We start from the raw sequence: 20,463 nt of genomic DNA on the forward strand, positions 1-20,463 counted from the left end.
CCGTTTATTGAAAACAATCATGTTCCCTTATGGCACCCCTGTATAGTTTCGTTCAGCAACTGGACCCCCTAGGAGTATGTTGATTTGTAAAACTGTTCCTGTGGTCCTTGGGACGTACTTCAGCCTTGCTGCTTGGTTTTCGAAGTCTGATGAATTGTATCAGAAAATCAGTGCTTGTTATATTTTTAATTTAGGATAGTCAACTTTGGTAAAAGATCGATGTTATCACTGGCAGTGTACTGAGAGCTGACTATCAGTATAACATTCACTAAATGATTATATTGTAGTCCCGGACTCCCCTATCCTTTGTATGATACACAGCATAAAGCCGTACCATCATACAAATATTACCAGTTTTGTTTAAATATCGATATATATACACATGTGTTCAATAGTTTTACAAGTTCTAATAAAAGAGTTACTTTTCTGTCCTTTGCCATAGCCAACTTATTTCCAGCTCCTCACTGACGGTGACATTGCACATAACACCATATTTTGCTCATAATTGCTTTTTTGCAAAGACTCATTCAATTTTCATAATGCTTAAGATTAAAATGTTTGTCAGGTTCACCTTTTAGTATGACAAGCAGTTGTAAGTTTGCTGAGAAAGAAGTGTAAATTTATGTAAATCAATAGATTTCCTAGCTTCTTTTTCTATGTTCAGCATTGCAAAAAATTTGCTCCTTTCTGGTTGGGTCAAATTTTGTGAAATTTGCACATTATGTTCTTTAAATACTACATAACAAAACTATTTTGTTATGTAATAAAGTGCTTGTATTTTGAATGTGTCATTTCCACTTTGCTTATCATGATTTTAATCTCTGCAATCTCTGCAATCTCTTCCATTTAAGAATGAGATATGGTAATCAACAAAATTTTGTTTCTTTCTACCTACGTATACTGATTTCAAATGAGATATTACGTTTCATATTGTGTCAAGTTTTTGACTTAAATGAATTTTTAGCATTAATACCAAAAATGAGTTTATTACCCCAAATATATATACCCTCTTCATCCTTCCTGTAAACTGTTACTACCATAGTAAGCTTTAGACTCCCTACTTTCTGATAGTATGAGGGGTTTGCTTTGAAAAAAAGCTTGGTAGTTGAGTGCAACACTACCTGAAGAATTTTATCAATCCATCTGAAGAAATATCCTATTAGTAAATAACGTATCAGGCAGAAACCACAAACTGCACAAGTCAGTGAAGAGGTACACTTTGCAATGATATGTACAAACATGGTCACTCCACTTTTGTGGAGTGACTGTGTTGCAAATGGTGTCATTGACCTCCCCTGTATCCTTGTCGATCTTTTAAAGATTACAGTTTGTCCAAAAATACGAAGTACCGGTAGTAAGAAATGGTGAGACAGTTGAAAAATTGTATCTCATTAAACCTACCCCAAGTCTGTGAGCATATAAATATCTGAACAGAGTAAACTAAGGGAATAAACTTCAGCAGACTATCACGTGAATGGAAATTGAAGCAACACACTTTGGCAAGCTGTTGCATAGATCGTAAAGGTGAATGCCAGCCAGTAGCTGCTGCTGAGAAAAGCCAAGTGTCTACATGGGGCACGCCTTGTATCTAACCTGTAATCTGACGTTGCTATTATCAGTGACATCACAGCCAAAAGCCAAGTGTCTACATGGGGCACGCCTAGTATCTAACCTGTAATCTGAAGTTGCTATTATCACTGACATCACAGCCAGTAGCTGCTGCTGAGAAAAGCCAAGTGTCTACATGGGGCACGCCTAGTATCTAACCTGTAATCTGAAGTTGCTATTATCACTGACATCACTGCCAGTAGCTGCTGCTGAGAAAAGCCAAGTGTCTACATTGGGCATGCCTAGTATCTAACCTGTAATCTGAAGTTGCTATTATCACTGACATCACAGCCAGTAGCTGCTGCTGAGAAAAGCCAAGTGTCTACATGGGGCACGCCTAGTATCTAACCTGTAATCTGACGTTGCTATTATCACTGACATCACAGCCAGTAGCTGCTGCTGAGAAAAGCCAAGTGTCTACATGGGGCACGCCTTGTATCTAACCTGTAATCTGACGTTGCTATTATCACTGACATCACAGCCAAAAGCCAAGTGTCTACATGGGGCACGCCTAGTATCTAACCTGCAATCTGAAGTTGCTATTATCACTGACATCACAGCCAGTAGCTGCTGCTGAGAAAAACCAAGTGTCTACATGGGGCATGCCTAGTATCTAACCTGCAATCTGAAGTTGCTATTATCACTGACAAAATATCCTTTTTTTCACAAAATTTCTACACTTCCATTCATCTGTTCAATTATCTGTACATAGTTATATTATTCATAACCATTATATATTCCACTCACTTGCCTCTGGCCCAAGTGTTCAGAATTTGCATATTACAAAAAGACAATATGTATAGGAGAATTAGCGCATTTATTAGCAATTTCAGTCATGATATAGATAATCTCATATATAAAAATATCTTTGGAATCAACAAAAAGTGCAGTTATGGCTAAAAATTGTACATCTCTCACAGTACTTTTGAGGAATTGTTAAAATTTTGGTTCACTTTTATAATTGTCATGGCATGCTTTTCACTAAACAAGTTTGCCGTTCCAACCCAAATGTTGGTTAAATTTGGTAGCGCCTGAAAATTTGGACTCAAACAATATGTCAGAGCACAAGAAAATGTTCACTCAATTGATAGTACCATTGTGATATTAAGGTAGCTCCCACTGAAAGATCCCAATTCTGAAGAAAGAGATCATCTAAAAATAATCATATATATAGATAAACAATTAACAATTGGATGTTTGAAAGGATAATGCCACATGAAAATAAAAAATGCACAACGTACTCAGAATCTTTGCTCATTTATGAGATAAATGCTTTTCAAACAATACTTCTTTGGTCTACAATTTAAGTGCTCATTTTGAAGCTCTTTGAGTAAATAGAGTTGTAAATAACTTATTTTTGTGAAAATTGAAAATTTTATTTTCCCCAGTGAGTTAACGGAAGGATTGTGGCCATTTTGAATTTCAAATGTCTGTAAATGTTAGGTAATTTGTTTCTATAGTACCCACTTTGCATGATGACCCCAATTTTTATTCTTGATTTTAAAAAGCCCGAATGGTTTAAAGTTCTCACAGGAATTTTTAGCAAAAATTTCACTTTCAAGGCACGTACAACATTGATGCAAGGAAATGGTACATGTATTGGTATATCTGACTCATAGAAATTTTAAGAAATTCAAAAAATTGACTCAAAGAGTTCAAATGTTGAAGAGTCGAAGGGCACTGGTTAGTGCATTCATCACTTACATCAAAATGTTATAAAGATGGAGCTGTATGACCTTTGACATCTAGGCAACTGAAATACTCTTATCTTTGGGACTGCTGTTCTGCTTTCCAATGCCACCACATTGCTTCAGTTGATGCAGTGGTAAGATATGCCCTCTCACTCTGTAGCAGTAAACCCAGTACAGAACATCACCGGTGAAAACAGAGACAAATGAAATGATGATCAGGAGTCCAAATGTTTCGGGTCGCGGAGCAACGATGACCAGCACGAAATGTAGCATTTCCATGAAACTATTGAGTGAGTTCTGTACTCCATTGAAGACTCCTCGCTGTGTCTCTCGAACATTCTCCTGAACGATCTGTGTCACTGTCAGATCAAACATCCATAAACCTAAAGATTGATAGATGATAAACTGGGTAAGTGGGAGTATCCTTGTAAAAAGCAAACAGTTTGTATGCAAAATACGGTAGTCTTAAAATGCCAACGATTGGTCAAATGTAACTGCTACATACTTAGGACAATAAGAACATTTGCCAAAATAAATGTGACTGTATTACAATACTGGCAGAAGTAACAAGAATGAGTTGTAAAATTACCACAGGCAGTTAAAACAGTTTGAATGGATTTTGAAAATCATGTAGCATACAACTTCTCCTACTTGGCCAATCATTTCTTCATTAAATTTCTGCTGATGTGCAGCGTGCTCGGAAGGTTATATCTGATTGCTCGATTGTCACTATTCGCAGCAACATAGGGAGTCCTTTTGTATTATTTAATTATAACAGTAAGATTTACCCACCCAATCGGATATTAGCTTCCGAGACGCTGCACATCAGCCCTCAAATTTCAATGCAGGGTTTAGCGTGATATTGCCTCAGCAGGATGTAAGTCATAACCCTTTGTTAAAACCTCCACTGACATGATAATCTATGACTTTGATCACATGGAATTATTTTATTCCAGAAATTTCTAGATCTAATTAAATTTTGATCTGTAACTGAAAACTGGCAGTCAGAAGATTGACAATAAACTTATATGCTTTTTACCATAATTGTTCAAGTACTCTGGTTCAAATCTATTCAGCCCCAAAGCTGTTTGCTGCATAGTAAACTATTTCTGCAACCTAACAATTTGTGGACTTACCAAGTCTTGCACAGATGATTCCTGTAAAGAATATGGATATCGATATACGTGACACTGGAGTTTCATTAGGTAGGAGATCAGTAGGTAACTCAGTCATAATGTTCACAGTTCTTGACATATTTAAGGCCACTTCAGTGTAATTCTCAGTAAGTGCTAAATATGCTATTTCTGTGGATTTATTGAATGCAGTTCTCAGCGAGTTGTCACTTTCATCAAGGGGCATGCTTAACATCAGAGAGGTACTTGTTGCCATGGTAGTATTTGGAGAGATTTTATCAGCATAGTGCAGATCAAAGGGGCTTCCCGGAGCCCAAATACTGACAATACAGAAGATGAGGCTGAGCAGTTGTTCTGTTATAGCCCACAGTCCGGTTCTTTCAAGGCCTATCTTCTTTCTTAAAAACGGATAGAGCAGAGTTCCTAGAATGCCAACCATGGAGCCAATACCACGGAATACTCCATCAGCCATTCTGGAATTCCCTGGGAATACCCGTATCCGGTAGTTATATAATCAAATCCAATGACAGTCATGTAGAGGAATGCCATGCCCAGCCCTGCAAAACGTACTTGGTAATCCATGTACACTTTCCATCCATTCACAAAGTCAAGAACAACACTGAACATCTGGTGAAGTACTTTCTTTTCCCTTTTAGACTTTTCCTTCAGATCTTTGTCACTGACACTGTCTTTTTCCTCTTCTGCAGGATCTTCATGAAGGCTGATCGTGTTAAGTTCATTACCATCCTCATCAGCCTGGTCTTCACTTTCTGTGTGATGCAACAGAAAATTGTGAGAATAGTTGTGGTGTTATACTGTACAAGCATGACACGTCATGGGTATATCCACGGTGTGCAAATCCAATGAGCATCCATGGTGATTTCTAAGCCTCTCTCCTACACAAAAGAGTGTGTCCATGCATATTGGTGAAAGGTACACAAGATCACACAGTACTATAATTTACTGTAGTTCTTTCTGTTTTGTACCCTAGATGGTTGCCAGTCCAATAAGTTTGTTTGTTGTACATATTGGCAATAATGTGAAGCACCCAATATTATTTATCTAGATCCCATAAAAGTACTCTTAAAGTTCAAAATTTCAAAATGACCTTCAACTAACCACAAAAGTCTCCATGTACAACAAATGTCATACTTGTGGGGAGCGAGTAACGATCAACTGAAGTGGTCATTTTCTAAGAAAAGCAAACCACGTGTAAATTTATTGACATGTCCTTTGGAAAAAATCAATATATTTTTGTTTGACAAAATCAGTAGTGCCACTAGTCTCCCTATTTTCCTTACACTATTCTACTGGTATATGTCTGACGACACAGTGATTTGAAAATTTAATGAAAATGCTGCCTCCTTTCTTAATGATACATATTTGTCAAATCACTCAAAATGGAATTAAGAAAAATGGCGCGCTTAAAAGTGCATTTTCAGACTTAATAAAACCTGTCTACAAATTTGTCTATACATTGGAGACATGCCAGACTTCATCGAGGGATCTCTGAGACAGTCTGAGAGTACAAATCCTGTGTTTCCTCTGCCACTCTCAAATTCGTAAAATTACTAATTTTTTAGATGATTTACTAATTTTTTTCATTGTTGATTCGTAAATATACGAATGCAAGGAAGCAGCTAGTTGATTGAGAGCTGAAGGCCCCCAAACCTCAAAATAGTTCTGTCTAAGCACATGTTGTACTTAATTTGAATTTGATTGAATGATATTCCGTATTGGAACGGTTAAGTTTACTTATGAATTTCAAAATTTACTAAAAGTTTCAATACCCAATTCGTAAATTTACTAAAAAATTTCAGAAGCCAGAGAAACAGAAATCATAATGAATCATGGATATCTCCCATCTCATTTCTGTGTTGATGAAGCTCATCATTCAGTATTTGTAGTCCCTGGATTTGTATCAGTATTCAATACTAACAGTTTTATAAATATCTGCTTTTGGGCAGGTTATTGTAGGCAGACATGACACTTTACCTTTGATGGCTGCCAAAACCATTCCATCAGCATTAGCTCAATAATTTATTTTCTGAATCTGCTCTCATTTCGATTACATCATTCACATGCACTAGTATTTTCATGTCTTAACAGACCAGATCAATGGCAATTCACTGGCCTGAGCACACCGTTGCTGCACACTGGATTTACACATTCCACATCTGATATAATTTAAATGAATGGGACCACAGGGAAGATATAAAGTCTGGTCACTGGCACAAACACATCATCAATAGAAAGTATGGCAACCAGCTTCAACATTTCTACATGCATAGCTTACATGTCAAAGCACAAAAAAAAGTTCACTCTATTGATAGTACCATTGTGAGATCAATTAAGGTAGCTCCTGATACAAATAATCGATGATTAAATGAGCCTGCATGATTTACTTTCAAAAACTTTTCATCCATATCAGTGAAACTTTTTATTGAATTCAAACACTATAGAGACAATTACTGCAACTTTGATACTATTTTCAATACTGGCACTGTTGTTTCATAAAACATGTTTGTCATTGTTGGTCTCCATAAAACACATTTATGTCCTTTATTGTCTCCCTGAACTTTGCTGATATACAAAAATATTATCTTTGCTGACACAACACATTGTGTATCCAATGTTCCTAAATGAGTGGTAGTCTAGACTTATTGTCTTTGGCCTGACTTTCTGGTGACTTAGGAGGAAATCGAAATTGAAACAGATGGTATGTGGAGGGGTCCTGGAGACTATGGGTACGCCCGGGATAGCCATCTGAGCGCTAGTGAATATTCATGAGTGGCTACACATATTCATGATTAGCCACTCATATCCAGTGGAAAGGTGTGAAAGATTCACAATATGGCCAGTGTTAACCTCTCTATATAGGGGTTAGGCATGAAAAGTTTAATGAGTAAAATTTGATATTAGACAGGCTGTGTTGACAAATTGGCATTTTAACGAGATCATAGCCCCCCCCCCCCCCCCCCCCCCGGGGAAGAATAAGAAACTGGCATATTTCACTACTGGGGTAATATGAAAAACATAGGGCCAATGTCCCTGAAGCTACTATAGACATGGATACAAATTAAGTATTCCTGACTCTATAAAATTATCTCACTAAGTTAAAGGTTATCCTAGGGACCTGTAAACCAAATAGCTGTCTGACCAGCGGTTTTGAAAACAAGCGACCCAATAGTCGACAGAGCTCCGCTGTGTTATGTAGAGAATAACTTTTTGTGACACATGTATTGATGAAGAAGGTTGATATCTTTGATAGCTCATTTCAGGATGGCCTGACCAAAGATGGCAAAATTAGCTGCAAAAATACAAAATTGATGATTTCATCATAATTTCAATATATTACTATAAATAAACATTAAGGTAAAGCCTAGGAACCTGTATACCAAATATCAAAGCTATCACATGAGTAACTTTTGAGAAACAAATATTTTGACCAAAAACGGCAAAAATTGACCCAAAAATACAAAAATTGAAGATTTCATCAAATTTCACTATATCACACTAAGAGAACCCCTAGGAACCTGTATACCAAATATCAAAGGCATCAGACAAGTAGTTTTTGAGAAACACATTTTTCGACCAAAAATGGCACAAATTGCACCAAAAATACAAAATTGCAGATTTCATCATATATTCAATATATCATATTTAGTTTATCTGTAGGAACCTGTATACCAAATATCAAAGCTGTCAGACGAGCGGTTTTGATGAAATAAATTTTTGACCAAAAATGACCAAAAAATTCCTTAAAAATACAGATTTGCATATTTCATCACAATTTGAACAAATCCAAGTTGGGTTATCCCTAGGGACCTGTATACCAAATATCAAAGCTGTCTGACCAGCGGTTATAAAGAAGAAGAGTTTTTACACAAATGCCTTTTTTGGCGCTAATTTGCATATTTTCAACAATATCAAAAAATAAAAAAAAAATTCTCATAATCATAATTTGCATCTACACAACAAATATCAATACGTTAGTACTGCGGTTCTCAAGATATTTGAGTGGACGGACGCCTCAAAAACGGACATACATACATACATACATACATACATACATACATACCGGTACATACAAACTGATGACGGACGCCGGACAGATACCCATTCCAATAGCTTCTATAGACTATAGTCTATAGTAGCTAAAAAGTAATAGAAAATACAGCAAAAGCTTAATTAATAGTTTATGAAGCTTTATACATGCCATTTAGAGTTTTATCTTCCTTAACAGCCAGGGCAGGAACTTTTTTGTATACTGTCAGTAGCAGATAGTATTCAACAAATCCAGAAACAATATTCCAGGACGCAATGAAAATGGTGCCAGCCAACATGGATGCAAATGTCATGATCTGGCCCACAACAATTGGGGCGATGATATTGACTACCAAATCAATACGACGAAGCACAGCATTCAGATCTGTAGAGAAGGATCGTATAAAAACAAACAATAAGAATAATGCAACTCCGGGATAGATATTCAGACTCTCAAATTTTAAAAATACTTGTTGGTCTTGTGTTGGCTCATTTTGAAGCTCACGGAATAAATAAAATTTGTAATACTTGTTTTTGTGAATTCTATTAGAGTCAACACAAGGATGGTGGCCATTTGAATTTCAAGTATTGGTAAATTAGGCAACTTGTTTCTTTAGCACTAAAACTTGACACCTGATTTTTATTCTTGAATTTGAAAAGCAATGTTTAAAGTTTCTTCACAGAAATAAGAGCAAAAGTTTTAGTCCTTCGATTTCGAGTTATATAACACGACATAATAAGACAACCAAAAACTTCAATGGTGACCATCATAGAGCTGTCATGTATTGTAATTTTGGTATAGTCATGATGCTATCCTGATATCATGTCATGCACTTGATCACGACTCACTTGCAAGTTTTCCTTTACTCGTTCTGCCACCACAACCACCCAGTCTTTCTGTATAGCAATCTTGTTGCCTATGCTGGCAAGGTTTGCAATGGCGCCAAAGCAGATGATTAAAGCATGGAACAGAGCTGTCAGACTATCGTTCCAAATTTGACCGATTTCTGACTGAAATGCGATCAGCAAGCCAAGCAAGGATGCACATCCAATGATGAAAGCGTTCTGAAAAAGCAAGCATAACCTGACAACTGAAAAAGATAAAATAATGTTACAGGTATAAGAACAATATGAGATTTATTTGCTGTACTCTTACTAATATTTACCAAAACAAGTTCAGTTGTTTTTAATTCACAACATTATTTTTGTAAATTTCATGACAGTATGAAATTCTTCACTTGTCATTGAAATTATTAATGTCATGCCAGTTTATATCATGCAACAGAGATTTTATTCAGCAGATGACAACTTACATTGAACAAAGACAGTAGAGAAACAAGCTACATGTCAGAATTGCTTTATACATTGTTGTAAACTGCTGGTCTATTTGCCACAAGAGCAACTAAAATGACAAAATCATATGAATCCTCTCTGTATATCTAAGAAAAATGTTTAAATGCACGAGTTTTAAAAATAAATGAAATAATTGATTACATAATTGAAATAACTGAAAGGTAAAAATTCAAATCACAAAAAAAGATTTAAACAATGAAATAATGAATTCATGAAAATATCTGAAACAAGTCATCGTTGATGACACAGTCCCCACTTGTTAATGGGTACTTTGATTACATGTCCTCAGAGAGGATAGAGTCCTCTTCATTAATTAGGTCTGTGATAAAAATACTTTGATACAGATAGCGCTCAATGGCCAAGAATGACCTACATACAAGAAAGACCTACATATGTATGACATAGGTTAATGTCCTTGTACCAACTTTGAATAAAACGTTGAGATATGCCTGAGTATTATGGCTCTGTACATGAAAAAGTCGTAACAAAATGGCCGCACGGCAGCCATATTGGATCGTATCACATAACAAATTGACATGCATATGTATGACAGTAGTCAATCTCCTTGTACCAACTTTGAATAATTCGCTTGATACATGTCTGAGTATTATGGCTCTGTACATGAAAACATCGTAATAAAATGGCTGCCTAGCGGCCATATTGGATCGTATCACAAACCAAATAGACGTACATATGTATGACATAGGTCAATGTCCTTGTACCAACTTGGAATAAAATCGGTTGAGATATGCCTGAGTTTTGGCTCTATACATGAAAAATTGTAATAAAATGGCCGCCTGGCGGCCATATTGGATCGTATCACAAAACAAATCGACATGCATATCTATGACATTGGTCAATGTCCTTGTACCAACTTTGAATAAAATCGGTTGAAACATGTCTGAGTTATGGCTCTGTACATGAAAAATTGTAATAAAATGGCCGCCTGGCGGCCATATTGGATCGTATCACAAAACAAATTGACATGCATATCTATGACATTGGTCAATGTCCTTGTACCAACTTTGAATAAAATCGGTTGAAACATGTCTGAGTTATGGCTCTGTACATGAAAAAATCGTAATAAAATGGCCGCCAGGCGGCCATATTGGATCGTATCACAAAACAAATAGACTTGCACATCTATGACATTGGTCAATGTCCTTGTACCAACTTTGAATAAAATCGGTTGAAACATGTCTGAGTTATGGCTCTGTACATGAAAAAATCGTAATAAAATGGCCGCCAGGCGGCCATATTGGATCGTATCACAAAACAAATAGACTTGCATATCTATGATATTGGTCAATGTCCTTGTACCAACTTTGAATAAATTGGTTGAAACATGTCTGAGTTATGGCTCTGTACATGAAAAAATTGTAATAAATGGCCGCCTGGCGACCATATTGGATCGTATCACAAACAAATCGACATGCATATCTATTACACTGGTCAATGTCCTTGTACCAACTTTGAATAAAATCGGTTGAAACATGTCTGAGTTATGGCTCTGTACATGAAAAAATTGTAATAAAATGGCCGCCTGGCAGCCATATTGGATCATATCACAAAACAAATCAACGTGCATCTGTATGACATATGAAGTAATCCTTGTACCAAGTTTGAATGAAATCGCTCCTTGCATCTCTGAGATATCTGCGTGAACGGACGCCGGACGCACGGACGCACGCACGGACATGACCAAACCTATAAGTCCCCCTGGACGGTGTCCGTGGGGACTAATAAACATAGGGATTTTAGGTCACGTGACATTCGTGTTGATCGTACGCGTTCGATGCAGGTCTAGTCCGAACTAGTCCGTGTTAATTCTTAAATAGACCAAATAATCAGAGAAAATGAAACTGTAGTGTTGAAGATTATTATTTTAACTTCATTTTGGGAAATTTTCACTTTTGTACTACAATAAATGGCAAAGCAGCACGACTACAAACTCACGCGTACCGGCGATTTTGGCGTCCATTATGAGCGTTGTGCCGTGATCTCAAATGTCCCGCGAAAGAGATCGAATATATACCTCTTTGATAGGCTCTCCGCATGACTTATTCCGATCGCATCACTATTTTTTAGGGATGGTACGAAAGACGAGATCATGGGCTTCATTTTGAGGGGGCGAACGTTAAAATCGGCCGAGAAAAACTCAATCAATGATCAAACTTTGTGTTTTGTTTGTGTTTTTTTTTGAAAGAAAATCTTGATTTCCTTAAACGTTCGCCCAAAAATTATTTTATGATAAATATTAATTGTAATTCTGCAATAATTACAAGTCTGACGATGCGAAAAATGATGCTTAAGGCCCTTTTTAGCGAGTATGGTTTCACCCCAACTTTACATCCGGGCACTCCCAGGAATCACATACAAGTAATCAGCGCTTCGCCGCATGTTCTGTGATAGGAGGTCTAAGCTGAGTTCCGACGTTCACGATTTTGCAGCTAGATTTGTCTGATTTCTTATCAAACGCAAGGATCTAGAGATATATTTATATACTTTACCCTTTCAAACGTTATCTTGTTCGAAGTAGTTTGATTTCCGGGTGATATTTTCGATAGACACTGAGAAGTTGTCAAGCCAGCACTGCAGTGTAGGCATACGCACGTGCACCGCACTTTGCCTATATCATACTGAACTGCTCACGTGCACCGCACTTTGCCGATACTATACTGAAATTTTAGTTTCGATCTTTAGTTCCCGAGAAGGGGACTATTTTGGTTCTCTCTGAAGAAAAGGCCGTAGATTATTAATTTGTTCTTTCCTCATTGATGGTGTTCCGGACTTTGGAAAAGTTGTTTTTATACTGGTTTGTATTTCGGACCGCTGACTTCGAGTGTCTATGGTATTTTCCGGGGCAGCGTAATTTTGCATCCAGTTTAATGCAGTTGTTCATTCTATAAATGCGTGTTGCTGTTTTACGGCATAGAAAAAGGGTTAGAGAACGAAGATTTTTTGACTTTTGGAAAAGTTCTCTGTAATTGTTAAACTTAAAATCTACATTAATCAGACATATTTCATAATCAACTTATAAAAGTTGTAATCACACAAAAAAAATTAAAAAAAATTCCGAAGTTCAAATTAAAAAAAATATAAAAAAAATATTTTGTTAAATTTAAATCAAGTTCTAAAATGTCACAGGTATCATTTGATTGTTTACAGGTATTGTTGTTTATTTGTTTACCTTGTAAACATAAATCTAAATAACTTTTTTCATATATGCAAAGTAATATATGATGGAATATGATTATCATATTTCTGTTGATGTTCACAATACATAATGCATACAGTGATCAATGTCACAGGTATCATTTGATTGTTTACAGGTATTGTTTATTTGTTTACCTTGTAAACAGCATTCTAAATAATATTTTTCATTTATAAAAATTAAAACCATTGAACATTTCATCAGCAATATCCACAAAAAATTTCATCAATTTTCAATAAGAAATGCTTGAGTTATTGCAAAAAGCACTAGAAATTGCAATTCTAGTTTCCTCAAACAATGTTCAATATGGGGTCACCTGGTTGTAATGAAAACTACAGGTGTCTACCATGGCATAATTTCTAAATAGGAAGCTGATTTTTTCAAATTCAACAGGACATATCTCTGCACGTACTGAACCAATTTTCATCAAACAAAATGCAATCAATTGGTCTTGAAGAGAACTTTCTTTTGATATATAATTTATCATAATTGTAGCTATCTATCAATTTCATGTAAAATCCCTAATAAACATAGGGCCAAAGTCCCTGAAGCTACTATAGACATGGATACAAAATTAAGTATTTCCTGACTGTATGAAATTATCTCACTTAGGTCATCCTAGGGACTTGTAAACCAAATATTAAAGCTGTCTGACCAGCGGTTTTGAAAGAACAAGCAACTCAACAGTTGACAGAGCTCTGCTGTGTTATGTAGAGAATAACCTTTTGTGACACATGTATTGATGAAGAAGGTGGATATCTGAGATTAACATTGTAAGTAAGTTCTGTTGAATAAGTTGAGACTGTACATACTCAGAGAAAGCACACTGAAGAGACAAATGTTTGAAAATTAAGAAGTTCAAGGTCATCAAAAGCATTATAAGGAATCATGTAACTTTCATTGCACTGTTTACACAGATTGCATAATTGCTATAAATAGCACATGAGGAATCTCACAGCCCAGCTGTACCATAAAAACCCTATCACTTTGACCACACTTTTACTTGACCGCTCTATTTTTTTCCTCAAAAAGTAATTTAATTTTATCCTTACCAAGTCAACCATAAATGGAAATTAGAACTTTCTCTATCTCTATCTCTATTGACTATTTTGAGCAATTTCTTTTAGATAACATACAGGGCACAATAAATGACGGTTCCGAATATGTCAAAGTTGGGATTCAGGAAAGTTGCCTTTACATGTTTTAATCCTCCAAGATGGTAAGCATTTCACTATGAACTGTCAAAAAAAGTTGAACTTTCTGATAATTCTACACTAAAATTATTTTGGCTTTGACGATTTCCTAATTCAATTATTTAAAATCATATTACTTATTTTTTTCTGGGTGAATTGATAGGGTTTATACAGTAAAAGAATTACATACAATGTAAGTCAAGTTTGGACCAAAAATGACAAAAAATTCCTTAAAAATACACATTTGCATATTTCATCACAATTTGAACAAATCTAAGTTGGGTTACCCCTAGGGACCTGTACACCAAATAACAAAGCTGTCTGACCAGCGGTTATGAAGAAGATTTTTTTCCAAAAACACCTTTTTTGGCATTAATTTGCCTATTTTCAACAATATCAAAAAATTAAAAAAAATAGTTTCTCAAAATCATACTTTTCATCTACACAACAAATATCAAATCAGTAAGTTCTGCGGTTCTCAGGATATTTGAGTGGACGGACGCCTCACAAACGGACATACATACATACATACATACAGACTGACGCCGGACGCCGGACGGATACCATCCCAATAGCTTCTATAGACTATAGTCTATAGTAGCTAAAAAAGCAGTTGGTAATGAATTACTGTAATAAATCATAGATAAAAATAATCAATGGAAATGAAATAAATATTCCAAAAAAGAAATGAAACAGATTCTTTGTAAAAAAGGTTGGAAAAGAAATAAAAATAAAAATGTAATAATTATGAAATATTCAAACAACACCATGATATGAAAAGATCAAATAAAGCAATACAGTGAAGAGAAGTAATTTTGGCAGTTACTTCACCTCACAATAATATCTATTTCTTTTGTGAGTTGTTGCAGAGTTATTGCCTTGTTATCTATCAGTATTGATACCATGTATCTGCAGTCTTTTTACAGTTGCACCCCTGCTATACATGTTTAAATAGTTTGCATCAACAATCACATGGCCGGCAGTCCTAAGTAACCTAGTCTTGGTTACCCAGACAGCACTTGGGGTTCTCACCTGGCTGCCACTACACAGGCTAGGGAAATCCTGTTAAAAATTATCCAAGCAAGATGGTGCGACACAAACAAGAGTGATGCACCCTGGGAGCAACTGATCTATGATGTAATTATCATATTATGAGACAAACTTCAAAGTCACAGAAAATATAGCTTCAAGGTTATGTAAAGTGGCTTTCAAAGTCTGTACTTAGTATTGTGATTGTGAACTATGACTTTAACATTATGCGTCAATTGTATCATCTTTGTCCATTAGCTGATATAAGATATTAAAGTCATAGTTCCCACACAGTTGCTCCCAGGATGCATGGCTCCTGACCTGTATGTATTTAAATGAGAATTCCCTAGGCTGTGGTAGATGAGAGTTCCAAGTCCAGTCTGGTAACCAACACTAATACCATTACGGTAGTAACCTTTGAAAGGTTCCACATGATCACAACTTACCTTTGAGTCTTGGGTTTGCATCTATCCAGTTTCCAATGATAGCACCAAACATCAACGCTGATAGTCCAAGTACTAGACCATAGATAGCAGTCAATCTCAGGGAGTTCATCTCTATGGCAACTAAGTAGAGACCCACAGCAAATGTCCACATGCGATCTCCCTGAAATGTAAAGTTTGATGGCCATTTACATACTGTATCTCTTCAATATTGATCAGTATATGAAAGATATATGTTTGTGACATATGTTTGTCCAGCACTTGTATCCTGTCACCCGAAACCTGCCGAATCAGTAAACACCAGTTAACAGCAGCGTTGGAAACTACCGCCCGTCCTCCCGTCCGAGACGGGTAACTTTTCAGTCGGACGGGAGGAAAATTGTACTTCCACGTCCGTGTGTCGGGCTCTCGATAGTAGCCCATACGGCATACCCAGTAATCTCATCGATCAGCTGCTTATAAAGGAATATAAAGGAAAATGAGGGCAACTCCACACATCGGCTCTACCAAGATTGTTCAGTATTACGATATGGTGAATAAGAGGATCATTGCATTTATTTTGTGTGGAATACATGGCGAGACACCGGTGAATCGATAGTGCTTTGACCCTAGTCATGTGATCTGGGTCCCCGGTAAACCGGTTTGTTGATTGAGTGATTCGTCTTAACGGTGTTTCGGAACCAAAAATGGGGTTCCTTCATCAGTCGCTCTCTTGTTTTGTATCCCATCCGCTTGGTTGTGTGATGGGAAGTCATCTTCGTCCTCGAAGAGGAGAAGCCAGATTCGTTATTGAGAGAGTTAGCCACTATTGACTGACTCTATAGTGAGCGATCCGGTGTGTGGTGTCATATTATAATTAACATGACCCAGCATCGACCGGAGTTTCTGGACGGTTATAAGGATTTTTGTTTTAGGGCATATTTTGAGCGTTGCTAGTGCTCGTTGTGTTAACAGTAAATGTTGTACTAATCTGTCAACGATTAGTTTGTTTTAGGCATTTAAATCGATTATCCGAACTTTTAGTTTTGTGTCAATTTTTCATGGACTTTGTAATAGCTTTCGGGTCAATATTGGTGCCTGCTTTCCGGTGTTTGAAAAGCATGTTGTGAAGGGCTGTTTCGAGAAATAAATCTTGTTTCTCTGTGTTTAGCCATTCCCAGGTTTCATGGTTTCGTTAACAATATTTTCTGTAAACTGCCTTTGAAATCGGTTTGGTCTGAGGACAGTATTGGTTTACTTAGTTCATGCCGCCAACTATGATTACTTTATATGGCAACTCTCTCAGTTTTTGATTTTCTTTGCCAGATGATGTTTTCTGTATTGCTCAGCAATCTTTTCAGTTTGGTTGATTGTAGTACCAATTCGATGACAGATTGCATCTTGATTTTATACGAGTTGTGGCATGAAATGGAGACAAATTAAAAAAAATTCAGTTTTCCCATTGTTAAAACCAAATATATAGGGGGCAGATGCTGCAGTCATTTTTAGCAGGACCACAGGGACTGGACTCTGATTATGAATCAGACTTTTCTGATCTCCTGGAAAGTGATGTTGGTAGTGACACTGACTTGATGTAATCTGTGCTTGACTCATGTCAGCACTGATTTCATCAAGGAGACCATGCACAGATCCATGATGAAATGTCCAGTACTCGGTTATCAACACAATGTATCAGAGTGTTATCAGCATGTCATTGTAGAAATTTTGTATTCAAGTCCGGATTAGAATTCATTTCAAACAGTGGAATTCAGAACAGTTTGTTTGTAAGATCACAGTTAATACTCATGTTGAAAATAAAGTTGTTTACAGTTTGAAGTACATAATGGTTTTGTGTTTTTTGAATGAATGGATTTGTCAAAAATTCAGGACAGGCAACTTTCTGGCAGGACAGGCAAGTTTTGAAAGTTACCAGTCTGATGTCTGGCAAATATTTTGGCCAGTTTCCAACACTGGTTAAGAGCCATAACAAACTTTGTAGATTTTATAAACAAGAATATTATACACTGCAATGTGTTCAGCGTGGGAGTTCAAATCCCCTAAACCCACATTGACATGGTGTGTGTTACTGGACTGGGCTTACAATCACAGGAATGGCTGCTGAATGTCAGCTCCTTGGCACCTTGGAAACCAAAGTTCAAATGCGCTGGCTGGGCTGGATTAGGATTATGGTTTATTACATTTTCTATACTTTACCTATGATACTAAAACAAGTAAAAAATATGTCATTTTCTGGTAACCCAACCTACCCTATTTAAGGTCCTCCACCCCTAAACTTGTTTCTCATTTTTATAAATCGCAAATGATTTTGCAGAATTTTGCTGTTTTTGTTGAGTCACAACAAAATAAAAATAAAAAAAGTTATTGACTGACCTACCCTAATTCCTGGGGGCTTGTAAGTTAGCGGAAACACAAATTTTTTGCATCTAAACACACATTTTGTTAGTTTGAACAAATTGTTAATAAAGCAATTTTGCTGCTGGCAAAGAGCTTGAAAGGTAGAGTGTCATCAACAAATAAACAATTAGCACATGATGATTCCCATATAAAGAGGCTTTGATGTGGTGGCATGGAAAAAGTGTAAATGCTATACATGTGCAGGCTCATGGCTTTTGATCGGTGTAAGCTTACAATAATCTACAAGCTTTTCATCTCCGATTTTTCAATATTTATCTGTTAGGTCCAACCATATCATCAACAATCATGGGTTGTGTTGAAGTTTGGCAATGACAAACTTTTGGAATTATACCTCTGGACAGAAATCTATCAAATGATGTTTCGCATTTCAAGGTTCTTACCCATGCTGACAGTCCTTGAGAAGAAAATAGAATAAATGCTGGGCTTCTCACATAGGCTTTCCAATTCTGTTTGTCATCTTTGATTGAAAAAATGAAAAGAAGAAGTATTGGTTGATAAACACATTTTATGAAATAAATCTGAAGAAAAGACAAATTTAATACACTTAAACAAGAAAAATACCTATTATCTGAGAAAGCTAGGAAATCTGGTCCTGATTGTTAACAAGAGTTATTCACAATTCTTCTTTCTCATAGACGATGTTTACAGGTGTATACATACTTTCAATTGTGTTGGTTCAAATTTTCTGACATTTATCAATTACGGTAAGAGGCTGTTTTAACAATTCTAAATTGTAAATTGTTAATACTTATTGTAAAATAAAGTAGACTCCATAAGTAGAATGTAACTAATATCAACAACAGGCCTCATTTTACAAACTATATCCAGAATTTTCTAGAGTTTCAGGATTCAATTTTATATGTATTTACCCTGACATAAATTATTGCAAATTTTATAAATGTAATATTATGGTTCTGAAATGAATGTCATTCTTTCAAAACCCTTAATTGGGTGAAACAGATGTATAGAAATGACAGCAGATTATTTAACAAAATTGTAAATATTAATTTGAACTGGCAGAAAAGAGATATCCTTGTTGGGCTAAGATAGTTAAAGATCTTTTATTTACTATAGGTTATGATTTTGCATGGAAAATGCAGAAAGTGAGAAATGAGTTTGTTTTTTCTTAATGTTTTCAAATCATAACATGTGTTTTGAAAGCAGACGGGCTGAGAGTACAGCTACAGAAAACAGAACAAGTAAGATGTTTCTTCCTACATTCTTTTGTGAGTTTCCATCCTACAGAAAATTTTAAATTTCATCAAAGTGTCATCAAAGTAACATTTTCGTGAAGTAACATTTTTAACTAAATGATCAAACCACCATCACAACTTCCACTAGTACTATGAGTAAGAGTAACTTATTTGAAAACTTGGAAATTATGGCCAAATATTGGGAAAGCAAATGCAAATTTCAATGAAATAATTTTCTGTTGAGAAAAAATTAATATTGTCTTACCAACTGCTATGAAACTGTCTCCAACAGCAGCATCATCCTCTTCTTCATCGTCATTCTCATTGCAACTATCATCTCTTGGTTCTCCAGCTCGTTCTAGTAAAGGTTCATCACCTTTCTCATTGTCCTCATTAGTGACATCAACATTGTCCAGCTGATTTTTCTCTTCGACACAAAAGTCCGCTGAATGGTTATCTTTGTCGTCTGCTGCTTCCGAGTTTTGCATACTTTGATTTCGTGGTTGTTACCCGATGTTGTACGACTACGAGAGCTTTTCTCTGGTCTTCGAAGCGCATCGCTAAAAATATTTATCAATCATCTGTTGTTCCTCACACACTGACTACCGTCTTAGTTTTCTTGTCTATGGTATCAGTGTCATCTCTTTTGTAAACACCTGTACCATACCGTGTACGAGCACCTATGGAGCTTTCTGATGGCGTGACAACTGTATAACAGGCGTTCACACGTGAGATGAGCACTGTTTGAGGTGGATGAATTTGTTGACTTTGAGAGAAAATGTTACTGGGCCAAAATTAAGAAAAGAAACCATGGAAAAATTCGGTTTTGGAGATGCTATCAGCACCACATATACGCCTACCTGTAACCGCAAGCTCAAGTGAAGTCGTGAACCCCTGGGTCAGGCTGTAGGATGAACCCCAGCTGTGAAACGAAGTGAAATATCACATACTACCGTTGGTGGCGTAGTATATTTTAGTCTCGTACATTGCTGTAATTTTGTGACTCTCAGTTTATGGCAGGCAAACCATTCATACAATTTTCAGTTCAACAGACGACTTGTATAACTTCTAAAATAAATTAATAAAAACATATCAATCATGTAAAGGAATATGCAAGTGTCTCGTAATGAACAGGTGTACAAAG

At 36.2% G+C, this 20,463-nt stretch overlaps 1 protein-coding gene across 3 annotated transcripts; it reads right to left on the reverse strand.

The window, feature by feature from the left end:
* Positions 1-2,407: 2,407 nt before the first annotated feature.
* LOC139139988 (ferroportin-like) lies at positions 2,408-20,261 on the reverse strand. 3 transcript variants are annotated; one of them, XM_070708972.1, is made up of 8 exons: positions 20,180-20,261; positions 19,585-19,879; positions 18,507-18,583; positions 15,715-15,874; positions 9,329-9,570; positions 8,652-8,864; positions 4,436-5,202; positions 2,408-3,682 (listed from the first exon to the last, which is right to left on the reverse strand). In XM_070708972.1, exons 2-6 carry the CDS (start codon positions 19,805-19,807, stop codon positions 8,859-8,861), a joined length of 708 nt encoding a protein of 235 aa, XP_070565073.1. In that variant the 5' UTR covers positions 19,808-19,879; positions 20,180-20,261; the 3' UTR covers positions 2,408-3,682; positions 4,436-5,202; positions 8,652-8,858. The 3 variants fall into 3 exon arrangements, with proteins under 3 accessions (XP_070565073.1, XP_070565072.1, XP_070565071.1); XM_070708971.1 differs by having other exon boundaries at positions 19,585-20,255; XM_070708970.1 differs by lacking the exons at positions 8,652-8,864; positions 9,329-9,570; positions 15,715-15,874; ... (1 more) ...; positions 19,585-19,879; positions 20,180-20,261.
* Positions 20,262-20,463: the final 202 nt, after the last annotated feature.

This window comes from Ptychodera flava, chromosome 9 (assembly GCF_041260155.1).
Source record: "Ptychodera flava strain L36383 chromosome 9, AS_Pfla_20210202, whole genome shotgun sequence".
NCBI classification, from domain to species: domain Eukaryota; kingdom Metazoa; phylum Hemichordata; class Enteropneusta; family Ptychoderidae; genus Ptychodera; species Ptychodera flava.

Bases quoted from the DNA above. Each gene is read 5' to 3' on its own strand.
- LOC139139988 (XM_070708970.1), bottom strand. From the start codon at position 4,904: ATGGCTGATGGAGTATTCCGTGGTATTGGCTCCATGGTTGGCATTCTA. The intron at 3,683-4,435 runs GTAAGTCCACAA...ATCAATCTTTAG, and splicing joins AATCATCTGTGCAAGACTTG to GTTTATGGATGTTTGATCTG.